At 65.7% G+C, this 24,914-nt stretch overlaps 2 protein-coding genes across 2 annotated transcripts in view; both read left to right on the top strand.

Moving 5' to 3' along the window:
- Positions 1-24,914, top strand: part of SEC14L1 (SEC14 like lipid binding 1) — a 259,583-nt gene that overhangs the window by 165,882 nt on the left and 68,787 nt on the right. The gene's annotated exons all lie outside the window — the stretch shown is intronic.
- On the top strand, positions 2,165-7,969 carry BIRC5 (baculoviral IAP repeat containing 5). The gene is made up of 4 exons (XM_084862121.1): positions 2,165-2,369; positions 2,943-3,052; positions 4,323-4,440; positions 7,573-7,969. Exons 1-4 carry the CDS (start codon positions 2,259-2,261, stop codon positions 7,660-7,662), a joined length of 429 nt encoding a protein of 142 aa, XP_084718247.1. The 5' UTR covers positions 2,165-2,258; the 3' UTR covers positions 7,663-7,969.

Raw genomic sequence — 24,914 nt, 5'->3', positions numbered from 1 at the left:
GGAAATTGTCTGTGGCGGTGTTTGAGCCACGAGGGCCGAGCTGGGTGCTGTCAGAGCCTGGATGGCCCCCAAAGCTAAAATAATTACCAGCTGAAACCGGTTTGGCTCAGTGGCTAGAGCATTGGTCTGCGGACTGGAAGGTCCCAGGTTTGAGGTCAAAGACATGTACCTTGATTACAGACACATCCCTGGAAGGGGATGTGCAGGAGGCAGCTGATTGATGTTTCTCTCATCGATGTTTCTAGCTGTCTATCCATCTCCCTTCCTCTCTGTAAAAAAAAAAAAAAATAATGATAAAAATAAAAATACATTAAAAAAAATAAAAAATAAAATAATTACCATCCGGCTCTTTTCAGGAAAGTTCGCTGCCCCTTGTGCAAGAGTGCCCCACCCTGCTTCTGCCTTTGCTTCACTCCTTGGTCCACTCTGTCCTGGCTCCACCTGACGCGGGTCTGCCCTGAAAACCCTGGAATGCTGGCCTCGGGGTAACACCTTGACCGTGACCTGACAGTGGGCAAGCTTCCTCTGCCCCCCACCCCCCTCCGCGCCAGGGGAGTGAGTGTGCATTCCCCCAGGAGCCAGCTGTGTCCAGCTGCCACCCACTGCACCCCACCACCTCTCTGCCCCACTCTGAATAGCTTGCAGTTCAAGAATGATCAGCTCTGGCCAGTGGTGCTCAATGGTTAGAGTGCATTAAAATTTTAAAATTCACATTTGTCCTAAAAATTCACTTTTAGAAATCTAGCCCCTGGAAGCAAAAGTGCCAGAATACAAGGATACTCTCACAAAGTGTTTCCTGCCGGCAGAAAGAGAACAGCTGAGGGGCCCACTGGGAGTGTTTGTTAGCAAGCCAGGGGACAGCCGAACTCCAGAAGGTGGGGACTGACTGCTGGCGGGGTTCCTCTGACAGGGAAGCACCCACGGCGGCTGCTGGGTCCCCTCCCGGAGCTACGGGCTCGGACAGGGAAATCTCACCATCTTGAAAGGAAAAGTGGATCTTGTCAGAGGCCTGAATGTCCACAGCTGCGGCAACCGCCGAGCTGTGTGAGCCCCAGAACACCGGTGTGTGAGCCCCAGAACACCGGTCCCAGGTGGTGCGAATACTTGGACTCAAAGGAGCTCTCCACCCAACACGGAAAGGAGAGCGAGAACTACCAGACATCCTGAGAAGAGAGACCATGGGGAGACTAAACGAATGAGAGACAAGCAACCTATCAGAGCAAGAATTCAGAGAAATGGTCATAAGGTGGCTGAAAAGGATGGAACTCAAATTCAACAATATGAGTAAGAATCAAGAGGAAATGAAGAACCAAGGAGAAATGAAAAATGACATCGCTGCTGTAAAGAACTCAATAGAAAGCATCAAGAGTAGACTAGAAGAAGCAGAGGACCGCATCAGTGAGCTAGAAGACAAGATGGAAAAAAATACCCAAGTAGAGCAGCTTCTAGAAAAAACAAAGTGTTTCCTGCCATGTTATTTATAACTAGAGGCCCCGGTGGGGTCCAGTGGGCTCACCTTGGGGCGGATTGGCTGGGGAAGGCCAGGAGGAGGGGCCGAGGGCGGTTGGCCAGCTGGCCCTGCCCCTGGTGGAACTCTGGGTGGAAGGGGTGATTTGCATATTACTCTTTTATTAGATAGGACGGTACAGAATTAGCCACCTGAGGGCCCGTCCATAGTCCCCCCCCACACCCCCCTCTCGCCCAGCATAGTCTATTGACCTGGAGGGATGTCTCTTTCTGGAGGAATTCTGATGGGAAGGCGGGAACCCAGCTCCGAGGGTCCATCAGTGAAAAGACTTGATAAGAGCAGTTCATAGCTCACTGAGTGAGGGCGAAGGCAGAGCTGGGGATGTCATCCGGGACATCTTTTCCCTGGAGGATGCGCTGCCTCCGCAAATATTCCAACCCAGCCCGCTGCAGGGTAGGGGGGGCTGGCACTGGGGGCTCCAGGAGTGGGGCGCCCACAAGAACCACCAGAGTTTGCAGGTCGAAAGGGCTTAATACAGATGGACTAGACGGCTTAAATCCATTAGGAAGACTGCAGCTCGGCTTCAGCTCCACTCCGTTCCACTCTGCCAAGCGTGCGAAGCGGTAAACACGGGACCGAGGTCGCTAGAGCCACGCAGAGGGGAGACTACAACTCCCAGCATGCCCCGCGCACTCCCAGAAGCCCCTCCCGAGCTGGGCTTCCCGACAGGCCTCGCGGCGGCCGCCAACCGACTGATTTGAATCGCGGCGCGGCTGGGGGTGGCGGTGAGATGGGTGCCCCGTCGTTGCCCGAGGCCTGGCAGCTCTACCTCAAGGACCACCGCATCTCCACGTTCAAGAACTGGCCCTTCCTGGAGGGCTGCGCCTGCACCCCGGAGCGGGTGAGACCGGGCACCGGGTCCCAGGCCCGCCCCACCGGCCGGGGCCTGCCGCTCCCTCCCGCGGGGCCCGGCCCCTCCCTGGGCCCTGGGGCTGGGCGGTCCCTCCCTGGGCTCCCGGGGCCCGGGGTGTCCCCTCCCCCGGGCTGGGCGGTCCTCCCTAGGCTCCCGGGGTCCGGGGTGTCCCTTCCCGCGGGGCTCGGCCCCTCCCTGGGCCCCGGGGCTGGGCGGTCCCTCTCTGGACCCCGGGGCCTGGGGCATCCCCTCCCCCGGGGCTGGGCGGTCCCTCCCTGGGCTCCTGGGGTCCGGGGTGTCCCCTCCCCCGGGGCTGGGCGGTCCTCCCTGGGCTCCCGGGGCCCGGGGTGTCCCCTCCCCCGGGGCTGGGCGGTCCTCCCTGGGCTCAGGGGCCTCGGTGTCCCCTCCCCCGGGGCTGGGCGGTCCTCCCTGGGCTCCCGGGCCGGGGTGTCCCCTCCCTGGGCTCCCGGGGCCCGGGGCATCCCCTCCCCTGGGGCTGGGCCCCCGCTCCGGGCTCCCGGAGGGCACGCGCCGCGGGTCCGAGCCTGCCTTCCCTTGCAGATGGCCGCGGCCGGCTTCATCCACTGCCCCACCGACAACGAGCCCGACCTGGCCCAGTGCTTCTTCTGCTTCAAGGAGCTGGAGGGCTGGGAGCCCGACGACGACCCCATGTAAGTGCCGCCCGCCCGCCCCTCCGCTCTGCCGGGAGCCGGGGCCTGCGTTTCCCGGGAAGACGCTCCGGGCGGAGCCCCGGCCTCCAGCCTCCCTCTGCGCCTGAGCCGCTGTTGCCAGTGCCTGGTATCGCTTCCGCCCCATCCGCCTGGTTTGGCCTGTGGAAGGGGCTCCCTCCGGCCCGTGCCCAAGGCCCTGGAGGTTGGACAGAATCCGGGAGCAGCTCCTGTGTGTCCTTTTCAATGTGTGTTTATTGATTTTAGAGAGGAAGGGAGGGAGAGAGAGAAGCAGCAATGAAGCGGGAGAACCAAGTGACGCCCTTGACTGGAATCGAACCCAGAGCCCTTCAATCCACCGGCCGACGCTCTATCCACTGGGCCACACCATCCAGGGCTTGTTTCAGAGTTTTTACCTCCAGCCTATTGTGCTACAGCTCACACACCACAACGCCCCTTTGAAAGGGCCCAGGCCCCTGTGGGGACGGGACTGTGCGTTCCAGGGCCACTGCAGCGCCCCCTGCAGGGCCGTGCCCGCATTCTCGCCTTCCCTGGCCAATCGGCTGTTCCGAAGCGGGCTGTTTCTCTTGTTGCCAGGAACTGTGTTTGGGATTGTCACCCAGTGCGGACTGGGTGGCACGGTGGGCACACCGGGAGTCACTGGGGGTGGGTCTCAGAACTATCTTCAGGTCCCAGTTCCTGTGCTGTCCCGGACTTCCCGTGGCTGCGTGTGCATTGGCGGGGTCTGGCTCGGGCCGTGCGCCCGCACGCCTGCTTCCCCTCTCGGACAGTGATGGTGGCAGGCCCGGCGCTTCCCCGGAGAGGCCTGGCCGGGGCTTGTTCCAAACCAGTAGGTTCTGTAGCAGCTCCCAGGTTTGAGGCTGCTGCAGACATTCCTGAGGCCCGGAGCCCGTGTGGCTCAGTGGATAGAGGGTCACAGGTTCAGTTCCGGTCAAAGGCACGCATCTCCGTCGCAGTCTTGGGTGGGGATTAGCAAAACAAAAAGATATCGAGGGTTTTAGAGGGATCTGACATGTGATAGCTCTGGGCTCACGTAAAGCGCTTCCTACTAACTGAGGCTCCAGTAAAACCCGCCAGGGGAGGGGCGGGGGGGGGGTGTCCACAGAGAGAAGGCGCTGAGCTGAGCGTGTGGGGATGTGGCCAGGGCCCAGCCCTGACTCGTCTACTCGGGGTGACTCTGCTGTCACAGCGGGGGGGGGGGGGCTGTGGTGACGGCGCGGCCTCCTTCACCTCACTGCGGCCGCCTTCCCAGGGAGGAGCACAGGAAGCACTCGGCGGGCTGCGCCTTCCTTTCCGTCAAGAAGCAGTTTGAAGAGCTGACCCTCGGGGAATTTTTGAAACTGGACAAGGAAAGAGCCAAGAACAAAGTGGTAGGTGCGCTGGGGGGAGCCGAGAGCCGGCTGCGGGCTGTCCGCCGCCCTGAGCCTGGTGGGGGGGCCGGCTGCGGGCTGTCCGCCGCCCTGAGCCTGGTGGGGGGGCCGGCTGCGGGCTGTCCGCCGCCCTGAGCCTGGTGGGGGGGCCGGCTGCGGGCTGTCCGCCGCCCTGAGCCTGGTGGGGGGCCGGCTGCGGGCTGTCCGCCGCCCTGAGCCTGGTGGGGGGGCCGGCTGCGGGCTGTCCGCCGCCCTGAGCCTGGTGGGGGGGCCGGCTGCGGGCTGTCCGCCGCCCTGAGCCTGGTGGGGGGGCCGGCCCGCACATCCTCCGGGCGCCGCGCCTGTGAGATGGCGCTCTCTGTGGGCCTCGTTTTCTCACGTTCACAAATGTCACGGCCGTCTTAGCCCCGTGGCTGTGCAGGAAGGGCTGGCTGGGGGGCCGCAGTGAAGGTGGCCGGCGGCTCCAGGGGCCGGGCCAGCCTTCTTTATCGTTGGGGGACCGGCAGAGAGAGCTGTGCGTGAGCAAACGGGGAGGACGGTGTGCCAGTGCGGCAGAAGCCGCTGACAAGCTGGGAAAGGCCGGCGGGGCCAGTGCGGGAGTGTCAGCACTGCCGCGCGGCCTGCGGAGGCCCCCGGGGGCGCTGTCTGCCCCGCGGGGCGGGGGCATTTATGTGGCCCGGGTGTGTGTTCTCGGAGCCATCACACCCCGTGCTTTCAGTGATGCAGGCGTTACTTCTGCTCAGGCACATGTGGGAGCTGCTGAGGGGTGGCCACTGCTCACTGGTCCTTCCTTCCGGTCATTTTAGAGCGGACGCGTTGTGAAGAGGTGGGCAGTGAAGCTAAGCGGTGACCCTGGGTGTGATGGCCTCGGGCTGTGCTGGGGGAGCGGCCATGGAGGGAGAGCCGGCTCCGTGGCTCCGCGCAGCCGCGGCCACGCCGGCAGCCAAGGCCGCGGAGCGCACGGTGCAGACAGTGGCCGTGTTGTCTTTGAACAACTTCGGTTGCACCGGCTGCTCCCGCGTGTGGCACGCACTTGGCAGTGAGTGGAAGCAGCCCCGGTGCCTGTGCGGGTGGCGTCGGAGCGTGCCAGGACGGCTGTGCCAGGACGGCTGTGCCAGGACGGCTGTGCCAGGGGGGCACCGGAGGCCAGCTGGGCCTGGCTCCGCAGGCTCAGGCGTGAAGCCTGGTACGTGAGCGCAGCAGACATTTTATTGTATTAACGGACCAGATGGCGGGCGCCGGGGTGCCCTGGTGCCGCGCGGGGGAGGGAGGAGGGAGGAGGGCAGGAGGTCACTTCGAGGCCAGCCCACGACGGCCCTGCTTGGGCCTCTGCCCGCCTTTTGGGGAAGCGAAGGGCGTTGGGGCTGTGGGAAAAGAAGCCCGTGTGGGGTCAGGTCACACGGAGCACGCGGAGCAGCTGACTCGAAGCTCCGGTTCCTCCGCCCCGGGGCCGGGCGGGCCGCACGGGCTGCGCCCGGTGACTGCTTTTCACTGAGCGCCTAACGCCCTCAGCCCTTGAGCGGGACCTTGTGACCGGAGTGCTGGCCCGTGCGGTGGTTCTGACGGTGCAGCCCGTGTGCCGAGGGTCTGGGCTCGGCGTGGTGGCCCCTTACCCGCTCGCCGCTGGCCGTTCGCTCCTGTTGTCAATGTATTATTTTTAAACTAAATTTTCTTTTAAAAAATGCTTATTGTTACTATTTTTTAATCTTTACCCAAGGATGTGTTTTCACTGATTTCAGAGAGAGAAAAGAAGGGTGAGGGAGAGAGAGAGAAACATGGATGGGGTGCCTTCTGATGCACCCAGATCGGGGTTTGAACCCGAAACCGGGGTATGTTCCCCCACTGGGCCTTTGGTGCAAGGACAGGTGACACTCCAACCCACTGAGCCACACAGGCCAGGGCGACATTAAATTTTCTTTTAATTGTAAAGTAAGTGAGCCACTTGGACAACACTTAGACACACAACTAGCAGCCCTGGCCGGGCGGCTGGTTAGCTGGGCAGCAGCAGATGAACAGTTCAGTTCTTGGTCAGGGCCCGTGCTCCCGTTTCGGGTTTGATCACAGGTGGAGTGAGTTCAGGAGGCAGCCAATTGATGTGTTTCTCTCTTTCTCTCCACCCCCTTCCTCTCTAAATTTCTTTTTTTTATTATTATTATGGATACATTGCTGCTTTTATTTTATTTTATTATTATTTTTTTAAAATATATTTTATTGAGTTTTTACAGAGAGGAAGAGAGAGGGATAGAAAGCTAGAAACATTTGATGAGAGAAACATCGGTCAGCTGCCTCCTGCACAACCCCCACGGGATGTGCCTGCAACCAAGGTACATGCCCTTGATCGGAATCGAACCCGGGACCTTTCAGTCCGCAAGCGGATGCTCTCTCCGTTGAGCTAAACCGGTTTCTGCTAAATTTCATTTTTTAAAAAAAATATATATTGAAAGTAATTTTTAAATGTTAGCCTTTATTGTTTTTCTTATTAGAAAACATTTGACCCAATAGAGTTTTTGTTTTTTTAATGTGACAAATCAAGGAGAATAAAAATCAAGGTAGGGCAGCCCTAGCCAGCTTGGCCCAGTGGGTAGAGTGTCGGCCTGCGGCCTGAAAGGCCCGGGTTCGATTCTGGTCAGGGGCACGTGCCTGGGTCGTGGGCTCGATCCCCGGTAGGAGGGTGGCGTGCAGGAGGCAGCCAATCGGATTCTTTCTCATCGTTGATGTTTCTCCCTCTCCCTTCCTCTCTGAAATAAAAAAAGAAAATTGAGGTGGGGCAGGTGGCCCGGGTTGCTAACGTGGCTGTCGCTTGTTCTCGGGGAGCTCTGAGCGGAACTGAGGGGAGGAAGGAAGGTTGGAAGCCGGCCCTGGGCGGCGGGGGCGGAGGTGCTCATGTTTGATGGTCCCTCACCTGGATCAGAGGCGGCTCTGGGCGGCGGGTGGGAGGGCCGGGTGCAGCCAGGGTAGCGGGCGGGCAGGGGGTGGGAGCGCCGGGTGCAGCCAGGGAAGCGGGCGGGCTCTGCCAGGCTCACCGGGAAGCTGGAGCCGGTGCTGCTCGCATCCCAGTCTCACAGGCCTTCGCCACAGGGTGCGGTTTGGAAGCTGCTGTTTCGCTCTCATGCGTCTGTTCTTTATTTCCAGGCAAAGGAAGCCAACAATAAGCAGAAAGAATTTGAAGAAATCGCAAAGAAAGTCCGCGCCGCCATTGAGCAGCTGGCCACCGCGGAGTGACGCCTGCCGCTCCGGAGGGCGGCCCTGCCGGGCTCGGACCCAGGGCTCTGGGCGGGGCAGAGACTGGGGGAGGAGGGCACGGCTGTGAGGAGGACAGCCTGCGCGCCGGCCGGCACAGCGGCCGCGGCTCTGCCCTGGCGCTGGCTCTCTGGCCGTCATGCCTCGTGGGTCCTGGAGGCGCCGGGTGGGCGGGGTGCGGTCCATGGCCCCGGAGATGTGTGTGAGCCCGCCGCGGCCTTTGCTGCTGGAGTAGGGGACTGAGGACCCAATTCACGTGTTTTTGCACAACCTAAGCTTAGGGGACGCTTTTCTGTGTCCTAGTGCTCTGTACTCCCTGCGACGAGGCCTCTGGCTGTGCGTGTGTGCCGTCTCCACCGGCCATCGTTCTGTGACTTCCTTCGGCCCCACCGTGAGGACAGGCAGCTGGCCCTGGCCCTCGCCCTCGCCCCGGGTGTGACTGAGGGAGGGAGAGGTGGCTTCCTCCATGCACCTGGGGAGGAAGGACCCAGCTCTTCATCCACCAGACAGACGTGTCTGTGTGTATGCGTGTGTGAGCACATGTGTGTGCAGGTGGGCCGTATGTGTGCATGCATGGGTGGGGGGAGTCAGTCCACGTCACACGCACCCTCTTCCGGTCCCAGCCTGGGAGTGTGCTGCTCGCAGCCGCCCGGCCCTCGGCCTCAGCCGGCAGCCCTCGGCCATCTGAGGCCCAGCCTCGGCAGGAGGGCCGGGGCTGTTTCCCTCCCCATCCTGGGGTCGGGCGCCCCGTTCTGCGGGCGTGGCTGGGGTCCTGGTGGGGTCCTGGGGCGGGCGGGGCCTGGGGACAGGAATGAGGCTGCTCTTGCTGGGCCTCCGCACTGACTGGTGGCCTCCTACGGAGGCGAGAAAGGGAGTCCCAAGGAGGAAGCAGGCGCCGAGGGGGGGTGGAGTGGGGAGGGTGCTCAGCCACCCCCCGCCATCCGTCCTGGTGGCACCACTGCCCCAGTGCTGGGGGCCTGGCCGGGGGAGAAGCTGCCTGTGGGGGAGGCAGGCACAGCTGTTACATACCCTGTGTTTATGTGCCCATCCCATCCTCCGGTCGCCCTAGCAATACCAACCACCCATTGTACAGAAGGGGAGACTGAGGCTGGCTCACCGCACAGCAAACGGCAGCGCCAGAGGCCCTCGCTGCTGGAGGGTCGAGGGCCTGGGTCTGTGGTGCAGGTGGCGGCGGGTGAGGTGCACGCCGGCTCCTGGTGTTCAGGCCAGTCCTGTCCTGGTGGCTACTGCCCCTGAGGCCCTCGGGAGCTCGCTGGGGCGTCTGCAATGGCCAAGGCCCAGTGGGCACCGCACAGGCAGGTGTGGAAGTGGTGGTGGGGGGCGGGGAGGGGGGGCCGCCGGGTGGCGGAGCCGGGGCCGGCTGGGCTGCAGGTGTGAGGAGGCTGTGGGCGCAGAGATTCCCGGGCCCAGGCACAGAAGAGGCCTCTGGAGGGCCAGTCGGGAGGAGGGCGGCCAGCCTGCACCAGGCGGCGTGGTGCGAGGACAGACGCTCATTTTCCTGGAGGGGGAGAAGCCGGGGTGACCGAGGGACTGCGGTACGTGAAGCCCCGGCTGCCCCGGCTCAGAGCCTTCCTGAAGCGGGTGTGCTGGGGGCGGCGGCCTCTCCCCCCGGTCTTCCCTTTGAGGTTACAGGAAGCTCCAGGCACGGGGGCTGGGCCATCCTGGGGCTGAGGGGCTCCGTCCTGGATAAACCAGCTTGTGCTGGTGCGCAATTGCCTTTTCTCTCAAGTTTCCAGGTCCTGGTGGTTGCTTAGTGGTTAGAACGTTGGCCTTCAGACTACAGGGTCCTGGGTTCGAGTCCGGTCAAGGGCATGTACCTCGTTGCAGGCTTGATTCCCGGTCCTGATCAGGGAGTGTGGGGGAGGCACCAATTGATGTGTCTCACATCCCGTTTCTCTGCCTTCCCTTCCCTCCCTCCCTCTAAAAATCAATGGAAAGGTATCCTCAGGTGAGGCTTCACCTAAAAAAGTTTTCAGACCAGATAACAAGCACCTGTGGCTCACAGCAGTGCAAGGGCCGCGGCAGCGTCAGAGCCGTGTGCGTGTTTGTGCGTGCGTCCATCCAGACACATCTGCAGACACACAAGCTCATCCCGGGGGGTGGGGGTCCCGGGGAGTGTCCCTGTCAGACCTTGGGGCAGGTCTCGGCTTCTGAGGCCTCACGGCTCCTCCCCTCGGCCGGGCGGCTCCTGTGGGCTCGCCCAGGCGGCAGTGGAGAGTGACCGCCCCTGGGCCTGCAGGTGGCCCAGTGCTCAGACCAGGCCCAGCAGTGGGAGCAGCTGACCGCCAGCCAGTGACCCACAGGTTTCACACCCCCTAAGCATGGCCCGTAGGAGCAAATGGCTCCCACGTTGCAGTCGGCCCCGCCCCCCACTCTTGGGGCACCCATGTCCATATGGGAGGGGCCCCAATCCCGGGGGAGGGCCCACCTGGCAGTCCATAGGGACAGTGGCCCTGCCCCGGCCCCGCTGTGTGTTCTCCAGGCACAGGAGCTCCCACACCCCCGGTGACTGACCATCCTCTGCAGCTCGGCCAGGTCCGGGGGCAGGTCGAGAGGGGGTGGAAATGTGTGCCACGGGCTGCAGGGTGTGTGTGGGCGGGGCAGGGACAGTCAGGTCCTTAAACTCCTCCCTGCTCCAGGCTGTGGAGCCTGTCCCGTGCTGTGGACGCGGGCAGACACCCCCCTTCCCCAGAGTGCTGCTGTGCACCCAGGCTCTGCGCCCACTAGGGTGCAGCAGGCGCCCAGCTCCGCTGTCTGAGCGGCTGGCCTGAGCCTCTGCTGCCCCCGTGTGGTCAACCTGGGAAGGGTTCTCGCTCCCGGAGAGCCCAGTGCAGGTCCCAGCCCAGTGCCTGGAGGCTGGTTCCCACGGCAGCGCTGAGCGCCCTGCGCTGGCCCCGGCAGCTCGCCGCCGTGGAGGTGACACTCCGGCCGAGGGACACAGATGGGGCGGTGCTGGCACCGTCCAACGGGACCCTCTGCCCCACCCAGCGGCCAGGCCGAGCTCCAGCCCGCTGACTCTCAGTGCCTTATGCCAACTGGGCACAGCGCCCCTTCAAGACGCCGCACTGTCCCCTGCGGGAAGCGGTCCCAGGACGGTCCTCTGTGGGTCGCCGGGCCTTGCGTAGCTTGTACCCTATGTCTGAGGCCCACCTGCAGGGCATCACCTGCACCGGGGGACCAGCAGCTGGCACAGGCCTCAGCTGGGCCCAGCAGGAGCCAGCACTGGCACACCGGAGAGGTCAAAAGGCATCTGGGCTGGCCACGGGTGGTGGGCTCCATGGAGGTCTGCTCGCCCCAGCCGCTGGCCGCCTTTCCTGCAGCTTGGAGGGAGGGAATGGGGGTGGGGAGGCCAGGAGGCGCCACCAGCAATGGCAGAGCCACTCTGCTGAGTGCTCCCCTGGGGTCACAACCCTGAGCCCTGGGGTCCAGACCAGGACAGCCTGGGACTGCGCTGAGTGCTGAGCTGGGCTGGGGCCCGGCCTGCCAGCTTAGCCTGTGGTCTTAGTGACCAAGTGTCCGGGTCTGGGGGCCCCTCATCTGCCCTCTGCTTCCCACCTCCTCCTGGGCCATGCCCCCACATCGAAACTCTGTGGTTTGAACCCCCTGACCCACCCAGACCTCACACCTGTCTCACTTCCTTTCCCATCAGCCCCTCAGGTGGGGCCCTGCGGTTTCTCTGCCGACTTCCTCTCCCAGAACCCGGGCTGGGGCCGCAGAAGAGGGGCCGCGGGGCTGGGGCCGGGGCTCCTGGCTCCTGCTCTGAGCTCACTGGCTCCAGTCCGTGGCGTCAAGTCTGAAGCCCTTAGCATAGCACTCACAGCTGGTGGGACTGGCCTCTGCTGTGCCCTTAGGGCCAGGGTGCCCCTGGCCCTCCTTCCCCCTCCCTGTCCAGCCACATTCCCCACCGTATCCTGAACTCCTTTCTCACCACTCTGCTTCTGCTTCTGCAGTTTCCCGCCCGGTGAGCCAGCATTTCCTCCCCGCTGTCCCGACTCCCCCCCCCCCCCCCCCCCCCCCCCCCCGCCCAGTTCCCAAGGCGCTCCGGCGCCCAGCGCCTCCCCCACGGCGGCTGGCGGCGGCTGCTTATGCACAGGCGCCTGCTGAGCAGTGGGCTCAGCATCTTTGAGGCTCCAGGCAGCAGTGGGTGTAGGCTGGGTGGTGATCAGCCCCAGCACCACCTGACCCCACAGGCAGGCCCTGGGGCTTGTTGCTGGCACAGCTGGGGATGTACACACCCGGCAGCAGCTGAGGTGGTGAGAGCCCTTTCCTCGGGTGCAGCCTGAAGAACCCTCTGCCATGTTAGTGTTCTGTTTGTCTTCATGGGGAGAGGCGGCGGGCACAGGACGAGGGCTATAGGTTTCAGAGTGAGAAGACCTGGGTTCAAGTCCTACTTTGCCACTCAGCGTCTCAGAGCCGTCCTCGCCAAATGGGATAACGCCCACCTCACGGGAGGGTGAGGACACCTCCATGTGCAGGATCACCTGGGACGCTGCTAGCGTGCAGACTCTGGCTCAGCAGGTCCGGTTTGGCCTGAGAATCTGAATTTCAACCACACCCGCGGATGGTGGGCCCCACTGAGCTGCAAAGACCAGGGTGCAAGGCCCCGCCTGTAGCCGGCCGCCACCCTGTCCGCCCCAGGCCTCCCGCCAGCACCTCGGACAGCACACTGGGGTCGCGGTGACGACCCCGTCCCGGCCTCTGCCGGGCTCACCGGGGATGGTGGGGGCTTCCACCTCAGGGTGCCTCCCGTCCGGCCGGAGCGTGGTCTCCGGGTGGCTCCGCAGGTCCACCACGGGCGCCGGACCCCCCCGCCCGCCTTCCCGCAACCCACGGGCCCCTGGTCACTGGGCGCAGCCGGGGTCAGTCCGCGGAGCCTGGCGGGGTCAGCGCCTAGGATCTCCCAGATTCCCGGGACCAAAGGGGGGGGGGGCCTGCTGGGAGTTGTAGTCCAGACTCTCGCTGTAGGCACCTCGCGTGCCGGAGTAGAAGGACCGCGTGGCATGCTGGGAGTTGTAGTTCAGACTTGGTCGCTGCCTGGTAAGGGGGTCGCCAGGTCCTGGGGTGCAGCGGAGGGAAGGTTGTGCTTTAGAAGGCCGAGGCTCGGCAAACTTTCCCAATGCGGGCGCCCTGGGCTCCTGCCGCTTCCCTGAGCGCAGGGAGGTCCCGGGCCCTGGGGGACCAGTACCAGCACCCTCCGGTCTTACAGGCGGGGCGCGGGGACGGTGGGGGCTAATGACCGCCTGAGGTCACTGGCGGAGGAAGCGGCCCATCTGGCTGTTTGCAGAGTCCAGCTCGGAGCCGCTGTGTTACGCTGTCTGAAAAGCAGCTCTGCACCCTTTGTTTTCAGCAGATTTGTTAGCACCTGCCTCTGCCCAGGTCCTGGCAGAGGGACAGCGATGGTGCAGCCAGGCTGGGCGTCTGACCTCCTGGCATAAAGGGGCAGAGTTAGCGGTGCCCACGCAGGGAGCACGGCCTCCTGGAAGCCAGTCCCCAGTGGTGGCTCCTCTTCCTGGAGGTCCAGCCACAGCTGTTCCCACGGGAGGACCCAGTCCCAGAGGGTGCAGCCCCCGGGCAGGGCCCCCTCAGCCAGGCGGACGCTCGACCTTCACTGCGCCCAGGCCTTCGTCAGAGCTCCAGGTCAGCCTGGACACAGGAGAGCCAGCGCCGCCCTCGGAGCGCAGCCCTGGGGTGGGGTCGGGAGGGAGGGTGTCCTGGGGGAGCTGAGGCAGGGCCCAGGTCTCTGGCAGGCTTCCTGCTGAGTGTGGCAGGCAGAGCGGGCATTAACCACACGGAGGCAGAAGGAGCGGCTTCAGACCGGGGGGGGGGGGGGGTAGGAGTCCCCCAGGGCCAGCCGGCTGGAGAGGCGAGCAGGGCTGGCCTCCCCGGAGCTCCCACCCTCTCCCCCTGCCTGGCAGGGTCACTGAAAGGGCGGAAATCCCAGCCCGGTGGGACCTGTGACCCCAAGGACCCGTCTAAACGAAGGGCTGTCTGTGCCCCTCTGCCCTGACCCGAACCCTCCCAGAATTCCAGGCCCTCGGAAAACAAGCCCCTTATCTCAGTCTGGCTCCAGCCCTTCTGCTGGGAAGTGGGGGGCGGGGAACAGCCTTTGTGGGAAGGAAGGGAGGGGTGGGGGCAGAGGTGGGGCCTCTCTGGGGCGTGGGGAGACCAACAGCTGGGCCCTCTGGCACCCTCAGCCAGGGCAGAAGCACAGGCACCTTGCGGTCTGCACACCCCTGTTATCCTCAGGGCAGCCTGGGGGAGGGGCTGCGCAGGGGTTAGGGCAATCAGAATGCCGCCACGGCGACACAGCCTGTCCCCACCCAGCCTTTCTCCTCCCACAACCAGTCTCCAGAGAGCTGACCCCTCCTGGGGGCAGCAGGGGGTGAGGAGGGCACAGAGGTCCCCTCTGCCCGGCCCCCGGTCCTGGCCAGGCTGCCTCCCCCGTGTGGCTTCCCCAGTGTCGGGAGGGGCACGAGGGTGGAGAAAGGCGGGCGCTGCCCCGGCAATGAGCCCTGTTTCCGGGCCTCGTCCGGACGGGAGACCCTCTGACCAAGGCTTGTTCCCGGGGTTGTCTGGGCTCGTGCGTGCGTGTGCGTGTGTGCGTGCGCGCGCGCGCGCGCGCGCAGGTCAGTGCATTTGTGTGCACATGCATATAACTGTTTATCTGTTGCGCACGTGTGCAGCTATATATACAAGCATGTTCGAGGGGTGCTCTGTACTGGTGCATGTGCTTATAGGGTGTGTGTGTGTCCGTGTGTGAGTCGTCCTGTGTCAGCTGGGACGGTCCACAGCTCCTGGGGGGGCGAGAAGCCAGAGGCCCCTGGTGCGGTGCATTGAGCCGTTGGCACAGGCCCCTGAGCGGACCCCCTCCCTCCTCACAGGGGGGTCCGGCTCCCTCGCTAGACCCCACCGCTCAGGTCACGGGGTCACCCCCTGCCTCCACCAAGCCCTGCCCCAGCCCACGCCTCACTGCCCCCTACTCTCCCGGCCACCACCCCGGGCCAGGCCGCCGTGGGCTCCTTCCTCCCACCCCCGGGCCAGGGTGCGGCTCCTCCTCCCTCCAGTCCCTTCCGGTCCCCACGCTCACACCACACTGAGCGCTGGCCTCCCGCACCCCCAGAGCTGTGCACCCTCAGGGGCAGGGTCCTGGGCTCAGCTGAGACGCCCCTTCCCAGGAGGCCCCCCCCCCGAACGCAGCCCAGCAGGGGAGGAGGTGGCCTCCACCGCACACCTGGCCTCTCCCTTCCCCGTGGGGCCTGGGCAGGCGCCAGAGGCTCTGGGCCTGGGGAGTGTGTGTGCCAGCTCACGGCCTGGGTAATGCCCGGGGGGACGCGAGGTGGGGGCTCCGGGAGCCGGGCAGCATGGACGTGGGGAGACCGACAGCTGGGCCCTCTGGCACCCTCAGCCAGGCAGAAGGGAGGCGGGGACGGTGTGGGGCAGGGGGCTCCCACGGGGGCGGTGTGGGGCGGGGGGGCCCTCACGGCCAGGGGTGGGTGAGGAGCAGACGCTGAGCTGCCTCAGCTTTCCCGTGGGGAGGGCTGGGTCCCCACGTAGCCCCTTCCTGGCCTCTCAGACCCCCACTGGCCGCTCCCCCAGCAGGGAGGCCCCGGGCCGGCCGGTGGGCAGCAGCCGCGGCCTCTCGGGGCGCCTCGCCCGGCCCCCCCAGCGCTGGCACCCCTCCAGGCGCTCCGGGTGTGGGCTCAGACACTCGCACGGAGCGCAGTTCAGCGCGTATTCCTGTAACGCCGGCCTCTGGCAGGAAGTGCGCGGCGGGAGGCCCCTGCTGGGAACCTGCGCGGAGACAGAGGAGGCAGCAGATTGGAGAGCAGATAGCGCCGGTAAACAGGGTGGGGGTTAATGTGTTTCCCACCGCTCCTGGCCCCGAGCCCGCAGCCGATCTATAGGGCGCTGGCCCGGGGCCAGGCCCGCAGGCCGAGGCGGCAGCTGTGCACCAGCATCCCGCCTGGTGCTGGCGGCCACAGCCGGGCACGCACTTGGCCCCTGGGAGGGAGGCTGCCCCAGGTCAAGGCCACAGGGAGGGGGGGGGCTCCCCTGAGCCCTGTGCCCCTCCGTGGAGGCAGGCAGGACAGCGCCTCTGAGGGTCACCTTCGCAGCCACCCGGGAGGTGCAAAGAGGGAGCCCGGAGGGGGCAGGGGCACCAGGGGCAGGACCCTCTCAGCAGCCGCTCGGTGGGGGGGCGGCCGGGTCACGGTCGCCGGAGACCCTGTGCTGTGAGTGCCAGACGGCGCCGGGCAGGTGGGCGGGGGGAGGCTGGCCCGGGGCGCCCCGGCAGGTGCACGTGGCGTGTTTAAGTTTTGAGCCACACGCAACGTGTGCAGAAAAGCACAGACACGTGGTTTCCGTATCAGAAAGAAATATGAAACGGCCTCCCAGCCCGGCTGGCGTGGCTCAGGGGTGAGTGTTGACCTATGAACCGGGAGGTCACAACTCGATTCCCGCCCCCCCCCCCCCCCCCCCGCCCAGTGGGGGGCGTGCAGGAGGCGGCCGGTGGATGATTCTCCCATCACGGATGCTTCTATCTCTGTTTCCCTCTCCCTTCCTCTCTGAAATCCGCAAAAATACATTTAAGAAAATAGAAGGAACTCCCATGTCTTTGATGCTGGGATCCAGAGACAGACCACAGCCAGGATTCTAGAAGGCTCTCTGCCATTCACACGTGTCCCCTGCCCCTGCCCACAGTCACTGCTGCCGCCTGACTTTTATGATGATGACTTGCTTTTCGTTACGGTTCGGGCACCAAGGCTGGCTGCCTGAGTAACAGCTGCTGGACTTGAACTTGGTGTGAAGGGCCCTGGATGCAGCTCCGTCCGGCTGGCCCCGGGGTGGGCCTGGTGCCCGTGAGGGGGGCGCCCCTCTAGCCCCGTCGCTTCCACCCGTGTGGCCTCCTCCTCCCACCTGCTGGGACGGGTTTGCACCGTCCGTGCTGCCGCCAGGGCACCTGTGTGGCCGCGGGCAGCGCCTGGGGGAGCACGGCCGATACCATCTGGCTTTCCGGGGCGCGCCAGGCTGGAGCTGCGGTGTCTGTCCCGTCACCGCGGCCTTATCAGACTGCCGGCCCTTATCTCTGTTTCCATCTGCCTCCACCTCGTGTGCTCGGCCCCTATGACGTGGGCTCTCTGTGACCCCGAGCCTTTTCGGGAACTTTCGCGGTTACCTGGGCGGCTGCGCACGGAGCCCGTGGGGACGGGCCCCGCGGTGACAGGCATGGCGGGAGGAGCCCCTTCCCGGGCCTCGCTCACTCTGGGATTCCTGACGGATGACCAGTCTCCCTTAGTGCGGTCCAACCCCTCCCCCGTCCTAAGAGCCCCTTCCTCCCCTCAAGGTCACCGCGCTCCGTGACCTCTGCGCTCGGAAGCGCTCTTTCCGGGAAGCTGTGCTGGTCCAGGGCGGTTTCCCTGCAGCCACGGGCTCGCCCAGGGCTGGGGGGAGGGCAGGGCCGCGTCCCCCCACCGCGGGCTTCTCCTCCGCTCAGCCAGGCTGCTCCCGCGGGGCCCTCGGCCCTGGCCCGGCGGCGGGCGGGGGGCGGGCAGCGGGTCAGGGTGGCATCCAGAGTCCGGACTCGGGCAGGAGCAGTCGGGACCGGGTCTTGGTCAGAAGCAGAGGGAGGACGGAGGCAGTGCCAGGCGGCTGCCGGAGGGGGCCCGGGTGGCTGTGGTGCCTGGTGCCTGCCGGGCTCACCTGCCCTGGGCCTCTTCCCTCTGGAGAGCCTGGGGCCCAGGCTCGGGGTTTGGGAGGTGCTGGGGTCCGACCCCTCCCCCAGAGGCACCCACTTAGGGTCTAGTGGGGGGTCCTCGGGGGGCTCCAGGTCTTCGGGGCTTTTCGGGGGGGCTTGGGGGGCCAGGGGAGGCCTCAGGGGGCCTTGGGGGGGCCTCGGGGGCCTGCGGGCGGAGCAGCCGGGATCCTGGGAACAGTGGCCGGGCCTCCCTGCTCTGCTGGGAAGCAGCCAGCCTTCCAGGAATCAGCTCCGGGGCGGGGCGGGGAGGAATGGGGGGGAGCCCAGTGCGCCCAGGCTGGTCCCCACTCCAGGGGCCCCCTTGGAGGTTGGGGGTTGAGGTGCGCATGGCGGCATGGGGAGCACGCCCAGGGGACCCTCCGCAGAGGTTTGGGGGCCCGTGGTGTGTCAGGCCCTGCCGGCTGGATCCCCACTTCCCAGGACACCCCCCCCCCCCCCCCGTGTCCGCCTTCCCACTGCAAGCGGAGCACCTCCTCTCACTCCTGCAGCCGCCAGGCCAGAGCCTGTGTGGGAAGGAAGGTCAAAGAAGGTTCTGGAAAGCAGACCTGGATGGAAGTCATGTGAACAGAAGGAGCCAGGGCTTTGGGGTCCTCTGCCCTAGAGGCCCCCTGAGGCTTTATCCTAGGGGCAGAGAAATGCCAGGCTTGCTTGCCCTGCCCACGCTCAGCTGTCTCCCCGGCTGCCCACCGGCTCCTGGTCCCGGGCGGGGAGGACGGCTGCCCCAGGTCACGGCCCTGGTGCAGGCCGGACGGTGTTTGCAAACATTTCCGATGACGTCGCTGTATGCTGTGCACCTACTGTGTGTCTGGAGACAGGCCCCAACCCCGGTTACCTAGCGCCCCAGGCACCCCCTCTTGTGCGGGAAGTTCGCCTTGCCTGGACCCCCACCTCTCCTGCGGCCTCGGCCCTGGCTGCCTGCTCTGTGCCCTGGGCCACAGACAGCCGTTCTCTCCCGCGCCCGGGCAGCTCCCGAGGGCGGAAGGCGGGGGCACCCGGGTGTGGCAGGATGGCTTTGGGAAGAAGGGAGGTTGGGGACCCGTCCTGACTTGGGGGGTCTCACAGCACGGCCCACGGGTGGGGAGCGGTTCTGTGCTGAGTGTCAGCCTCCCTTCAGATTCAGAACGTCCGTGCTGTGAGCCTTTCAGGAGCAGCAGCGGGCTCTGGGCGTGGGCCCTGTAACCGTGGAGATCGAGCACACAGAGCTGGCGCTGACACCTCACTGCCAGCACAGGGAGCGGAGTTTGAAGGTCACGACCTCTCTTCCTGTGCACCTGCCGCCGAGCCCGAAGTCCGCGGGCAGGAGCGGGGCAGGCCCACGGCCAAGGACAGGAGGGCCGGCTGCCAGGAACCGCCTCGCGCTGGCTGGAGGGGGCGCCGGGGTCTGAGGGGCAGGGGTGGGACTTGGGCCTCTCCCCTCCGGAGCGGAGACAAGACTGAGCTTGGCACCCTGGGCGTGGGCAAGGCCACCATGGCAGGGCCCCGGAACCAGGGTCCCCTCCTGGGGCTGACTGCAGGGGCGCCCCATTTCTCTCCCAGCCCCGGCCCTGGGGGAGCTGGTCCCCGGAGAGACTGAGTCCACGCAGGTACCTGTCCCGCTCCTGCGGCAGCCACACACGACGCCAGGGACCCCGAGTGCCAGGCGCACCCCCGGAGCCCGCGAGCTCTCTCTATATAAAAGGCTGATATGCAAAGTGTCCTTCTCCGGAGTTCCGCCTGGAGACCAGGAGCTCTATCACTCGCTGTGACCTGTGCTGACCACCAGGGGGCGGCATGGAATGAAGGAAGGCCCCGTCAGCCCCTGATCACGCGCCAGGCCTAGGGACCCTACCCGTGCAGGCGTTTGCGCACCAGGCCTCTAGTACAGATTAAAAGAAAAGACCGGAATGGATGAGAATGGGCAGAGTGGAGGGGTTTGAGGGGCGTCCCTCCCAAGATGGGGAATGGGCCAGAGGGGGCGGGCAGGGGCAGGCCACGGGGCAGTTCCAGCCAGGGCCCGGAGCAGGGGTGTCAGGGCGGCCTGGTTCTGCGGAGGGCCAGTGGGACCGAGGGCCTTGAAGGCCAGCCCGGGGGTTGGGACAGGCACATTGTCAGCGGGGAGCCGGTCCGGGGACCAGGGACAGGGCAGGGCGAGCGCAGCCGACCCTCCTGCAGGGATCCTTCCGGCCTCAGCACCGGAGGCCGGCCAGCTGCGCCTGGAGAGGGAGCTGTCGGCTGTCAGCCGTCTCCTTGGTGGGGAAGGGGGTACCGGGGTGGGGGTTCGGGGTGCGGTGTGTGGGGGTGTCTGCCAGAGCTCAGGACTGACCCTCCCTGGAACCCGCACTCAGTCAGATCGTGGGCTCCTTCCTGCGTCTATTCAGTGCATGTTTGTGGGGGACCAGCTGTGCCCAGAGACCAGCCAGGCATTGGGGTTGGGAGACCCTGCCTAAGGGCTGGGCCTCTGGGGTGCACGAGGGCCACCCACTGCACCATCTGGGTGGAGCAGGGAAGCAGCCCGCCGGGCTGGGCTTGCTGGGTGCGGGCTCAGCGCCCCCCCCCCCCCCCCAGGCCGCATTCCGGGAAGGGGGTTGGGGACTTTTGTTGTTGTTGGCGGGTATGCACGTGGCCTGAATTATTTACAGGCAGCACTTAGGGCCCCAAATGTTCTATGGGATTCCGCAGGTCTAGGCGCTAAATGGATGCCCCGGGCAGCGCGAGGGCGGGGAGGGACTGGGGGGAGCGGGGGAGCTGACCTAGGGTCCCCCAAGCCGGCTGGGGGGGAGGGAGGGGAAGGTCCCCATCCGGGCTTTGGGACCCGGCAGAGCTGCTCCTGGGATCGCCCCGCGGGGGGCGGGGGCGGAGCCGCACCTCTCGGCTGCACCCCGAGGCCTGAAGGGGGGCCAGGCTTCCCGTGGGCGTGGGGGGGCACTGGCGTCTGCTGGGCGCTCAGCCCCGGAGAGCGGGGGTCTCACCCGCCCCTTGCAGACCAGGTGGGGTGCGGAGGACCCCCCCCCTCCTCCCGCAGAGCCCGGGCAGATGCCTCTCTCGCCCCAACCACTCCCCTCACCTCCACCCCTGTCCCCCCACCCCCATCCGCCAGCAGCACTGCCCGCCGGCGCCCCTCCTCCCGCCGCCCGCAGCGCCTCCAGGAATCCCCCCCAAACTGCAGGATTGCAAGGGGCTCCCAGGGCACCCCCGCCCCACAGCGCCCCAGGACTCTGAGCCCCACCCTCCTCCCGCAGCGCCCAGGCCCTCGGCTTCGGGCTGCACGGGCGGCCGCAGGGCCAGCGGAGGGTCCCCACGGGCGGGGCGGGAGCCCCAACCCCCGGAGCTCCCGGGGGCGAGCTGGGGCGGCGGGATCTGGAGGTGCACCGGCCTCCTGTGCCTGGGCGCTGCGACCCCGCCCTCCGGGGCTCCGGGGGTCCCTCGCCGGGTGTCCGCGCTGGGGACGGGCAGGATTCCCTGAGCGGCCGGTGCGCCGGGAGGGGTGCGCTCTGAGCCGGAACCCTGCACCCCCTGCACGGCCGCCCCCGTCCAGGCCGCCTCCGGGGAGCTCCGCAGGAGGGGCCGCGGGTAACGGGGATGGGGGCGGGAGGCACCCCGCACCCCGGGGAGCAGCTGCCGGGGGGAGGCGGGCGCTCCTGGGGGGCGGACTCCCGGAGCAGCGGGGCCCCGGGCCCCTGGAGGATGGGCCCCACCGGCTCTCCGCGCCAGAAGTTGCCATGGTGACCCCCTCCCACCTCAGCCCGGCTTTTCCAGTAAAACCACTGCAGAAATCCATACTTCCCGACAGGCACGCCCGCCCCCCGCCCCCCACCCGCGGCCCGGGAGCCGCTGGGAGTTAACCCTCCGCTCCCCGCGCCGCCGTTCGGGGGAGGCGGGAGTGAGCCGGGTGGCCTGCCGCCTGGCCCCCCAGACCCTCCCGGGGACTCGGCAACTCTGGGAAGCCAGCTGGGGACATGGGCCCGCCCGGAGGGGCTGCTGGTGTGGGGGTCCCCCGGTGTGGCCCCAGGGCCCTCGCTAGCGCCCAGCTCGCCAAGGGTCTGGGCTGCAGGTGTTGGGGGCACAGGGACTTAGCGGCCTGCAGCTGCTGCGGGATTAGCCCCCTTCTCCCCGCACCGCCTCTCCGGGGCCCGCTCCGCTGGGGATCAGCCACCCCCACCCCGAAGCCGGACTGCCGGCCAGGGCTGTTGGACAGAAGTCACTGGCCACTCGGGTCGGGCTGCCCCGGGCGCGGGGGGGGTGGGGTGGGGAAGAGGGGTGCTGCGGCCTCCGGGGGGAGGGCCCGGCACCCTGAGGCCGCGGCCGCCCAGCGGCTTCCACGTCCTCCCCTCCTCCTTCCAGCCGGGATGAATAATTGAGAGGTCTTTGAGGAGAATTAATTAGCCCGTTTATTGACTGTAAATGCTCCGGCGGATGATAAAGGGAGGGCTCGCTGCCCGTGCGGCGCCTGCCTGCCAGGGCGGGCCGGCGCTCCCCCTGCACCAGGGATCCCTCCGCGCGGCCGGCTCAGCCTCAGCCCGTCCCCCTTCCCCTGCGCCCCAGCCTCAGCCCGGGTCCCCCCTCCCCTGAGCCCCAGCCTCAGCCCGGGTCCCCCCTCCCCTGAGCCCCAGCCTCAGCCTGGTCCCCCTTCCCCTGCGCCCCAGCCTCAGCCCATCTCCCCTCCCCTGAGCCCCAGCCTCAGCCCGTCCCCCTTCCTCTGCGCCCCAGCCTCAGCCCGTTCCCCTTCCCCTGAGCCCCAGCCTCAGCCCGTTCCCCTTCCCCTGAGCCCCAGCCTCCTGGCGCCTCACTGCAAGGTTCCTCCCCTCAATCACAGCTCAGCCCTTTCCCTTCCAAGAGGTGGGGGCCCCTCGCCCCAGGGAGTGGGGACAGGGCATGTCCCACTGCGCTGGACCCGGGGGGGGGGGGGAGGAGGGGGGGCGCTGGACCAGGGGGCTGCTCTGGGCTCTGTGGGTCTCTGCTGGGTCCGGCACCATGTCCCACCTCTGGCTCTGGGCATCAGTGAGTGTGGCACAGGCACGGGGGTGGGCACATGGAGACCTGGCCTGACAGCCCGCCCTGCAGCTCTGGGGCATGTGGGCTGGGGAGCTGGGGGAAAATCAGTCCAAATGAGCTGTGCCCCCTCAGCCGGCTTGGCTCAGTGGATAGAGCATCGGCCTGCGGTCTGAAGGGTCCCAGGTTCAATTCCAGTCAAGGGCATATGTCTGGGTTGCAGGCTCAATCCCCAGGAGGGGGTGTGCAGGAGGCAGCCGATCCATGGTTCTCTCTCAGCGTTGATGTTTCTATCTCTCTCTCCTTCTCCCTTCCTCTCTGAAATCAATGAAGAAATATATTAAACACACACACACACACACACACACACACACACAAATGAGCCATGCCAGGGCCTGGGCTGGGACCACAGTGGGGGAGGGCTGTGCCAGCTCTGGCAGAGGCAAGGCTGAGAATCCAGTCCCTGCATGCCTGTGGGTGGTGGACGTTTGTCCCTGTATCAGTCAGCTATCACCACCATGGGCTGTGTAACAAATAGTCTCTCCATGGGTGTTCAACAGTAAGCATTCATTTTTTTGCTCCTGTCTCTGTGGGTTTGCATTCCCACCAGCGATGCGCCAGCCATTTCTCCACATCCTCACCGACACTTGTTATTTTCTGTTTTGGGGGGTGTGTGATGTTGTAGCAGCTCTTACCGAGTGAGGCAGTGCCTCCCAGTTTTGATTTGCATTTCGATTGTGGTTTGAGATAGGTTTCTGTTTCTCGTAACTGGCACTGGTCGGGGTGGGCTTAGCGGCTGTGCTCAGAGGCCCGCATGGGGATCGCGGCTGTGCACACACTTCCTTCTCCTCTCGTGGCCGCCCAGGGGTGCTCCCAGTTGGGGGAAGTGCTCCTCTGTCCATTCAAAGCCCCCAGTGAGTGGTAGCCCCCCCGAAAGATGCCTCCACACCTGTCTGGAAGCAGGGTGTTTACGGGGTAGTTAGGTAAGGATCTCGGGGTGCTCCTGAAATGGCAGGAGGGGAGGGCCGCTGTCCATGTCCACCAGGGACCCCCCCCGAAATAAGCAAAGGCCAAGTGGAACCAGGGCAGACTCATCTGCGGAGCCCCTTGGGGCGGAGTCTATTCGGGGTCCCTGGGGTGCACCCCTCCTGACCCCCTCCTGATGGAGGAAGGGGCAGGGCTGCCCGCCTTGGCAGGGATTGGGCGGCCGCCGGCTGTGGGCTGCGAGGCTCGGCAAAGGAGCGGCTGACCGGCTGGCAGCTCTGGGTCCCGGAGGCCTGGGCGGGCTTTCTGGGGGGCGGGGCCTGCCGAGCTCTGGGGGCGGCAGGGGAGCCTCCCAGGGGGACACACTCCGCGCCCGGAGCCCTCAGAGCACCCCACCTCTCCTCACTCAACTTGGGGACCCCGTTAAACCCACTGAGGCCCAGGAGGCCCAGCTTCGCTACCCAGCCATAGCTCCTGCAGCTGTGCTGGCCCCGGGGCCCCCAGTTCACTTCGCTTGTTCTTGCTCTTCAGTCCCACCCGAGGCCGCCACATTCAATACAAGAAACAAACAGAAGACCAGGCGCCGACAAGTTCTGGTTGAATTTCAGATGCACAGCCCCGGTATCAGCCTGAGCCTGCCTCCTGCGCCGCGCGGGGTGGACTGGTGCCAAACAGGACCGGCTCGTTGTCTGAATTCAGATGGAACTGGGCACCCTGCATCTCATCCTGCAGCTCCAGCCCGTGCACCGTGATGTCCTGCAGCCGCCTTTTTATCCCTCCTCTTCTTCCTCATCCTCACCCTCCTTCTTCTTCCTCTTGTCCTCCTCCTTCTCCTCCTCGTCCTCCTCTTTCTTCTTCTCCTCCTTTCCTCCTCCTCCTCTCCTCCTCCTCCTCCTCCTCTTCCTCTTTCTCCTCCTCGTCCTCCTCTTTCTTCTTCTCCTCCTCCTTTCCTCCTCCTCCTCCTCCTCTTCCTCCTCCTCCTCCTCTTTCTCCTCCTTGTCCTCCTCCTTCTTCTTCCTCTTGTCCTCCTCCTTCTTCTCCTCCTCCTCCACCTTCTCCTCCTCCACCTTCTCCTCCTCCTCCTTCTTTTTTGCATTTTATGGCTTTACATTTGCAGCAATAAAACATTCTTGTCAGCAGGATGACTGAAACTTCAGAGGGAGTCATTGGTTTTATTTGTGTCCGGTCAGAGGCAGGTGTGGACGGGAATCCCGGAACACCGCCGGCTGCCGGCCTTGGCCAGCCCGGCGCCGTGGGGTGTGTGCGGCCCGCCCGGCACTGTGCTCGGGAGCAGGCCCGGGCCGCCGGGCGGGATGGACTGTTCGGGGAAGTCACAGCTCTTCCCAGCCTCCTGCACGGGGCTCTCGGAGCGGCTCTGGCTGCAGGAGCAGGTCCCTCTGCGGACCGGGACAATGGCAGCGGCTCAGGGCGGCTGGTGTGTGTGTTTGCGCTTTATGGCCACGGAAATAAAGTTTACGGCCACCACATGGCTACATGTGCTGTCCCT

Source organism: Pipistrellus hanaki, assembly GCF_964339955.1.
Source record: "Pipistrellus hanaki genome assembly, chromosome: 16".
Lineage (NCBI taxonomy): Eukaryota > Metazoa > Chordata > Mammalia > Chiroptera > Vespertilionidae > Pipistrellus > Pipistrellus hanaki.
The sequence above is the reverse complement of the archived record's forward strand: the minus strand, read 5'-3'. Positions and strand labels throughout refer to the sequence as shown.

Excerpts from the sequence above, each read along its gene's own strand:
- BIRC5 (XM_084862121.1), top strand. The coding sequence starts at position 2,259 with ATGGGTGCCCCGTCGTTGCCCGAGGCCTGGCAGCTCTACCTCAAGGAC. Across the intron at positions 2,370-2,942 it reads GCGCCTGCACCCCGGAGCGG|ATGGCCGCGGCCGGCTTCAT; the intron begins GTGAGACCGGGC and ends CTTCCCTTGCAG. Across the intron at positions 3,053-4,322 it reads GAGCCCGACGACGACCCCAT|GGAGGAGCACAGGAAGCACT; the intron begins GTAAGTGCCGCC and ends CCGCCTTCCCAG.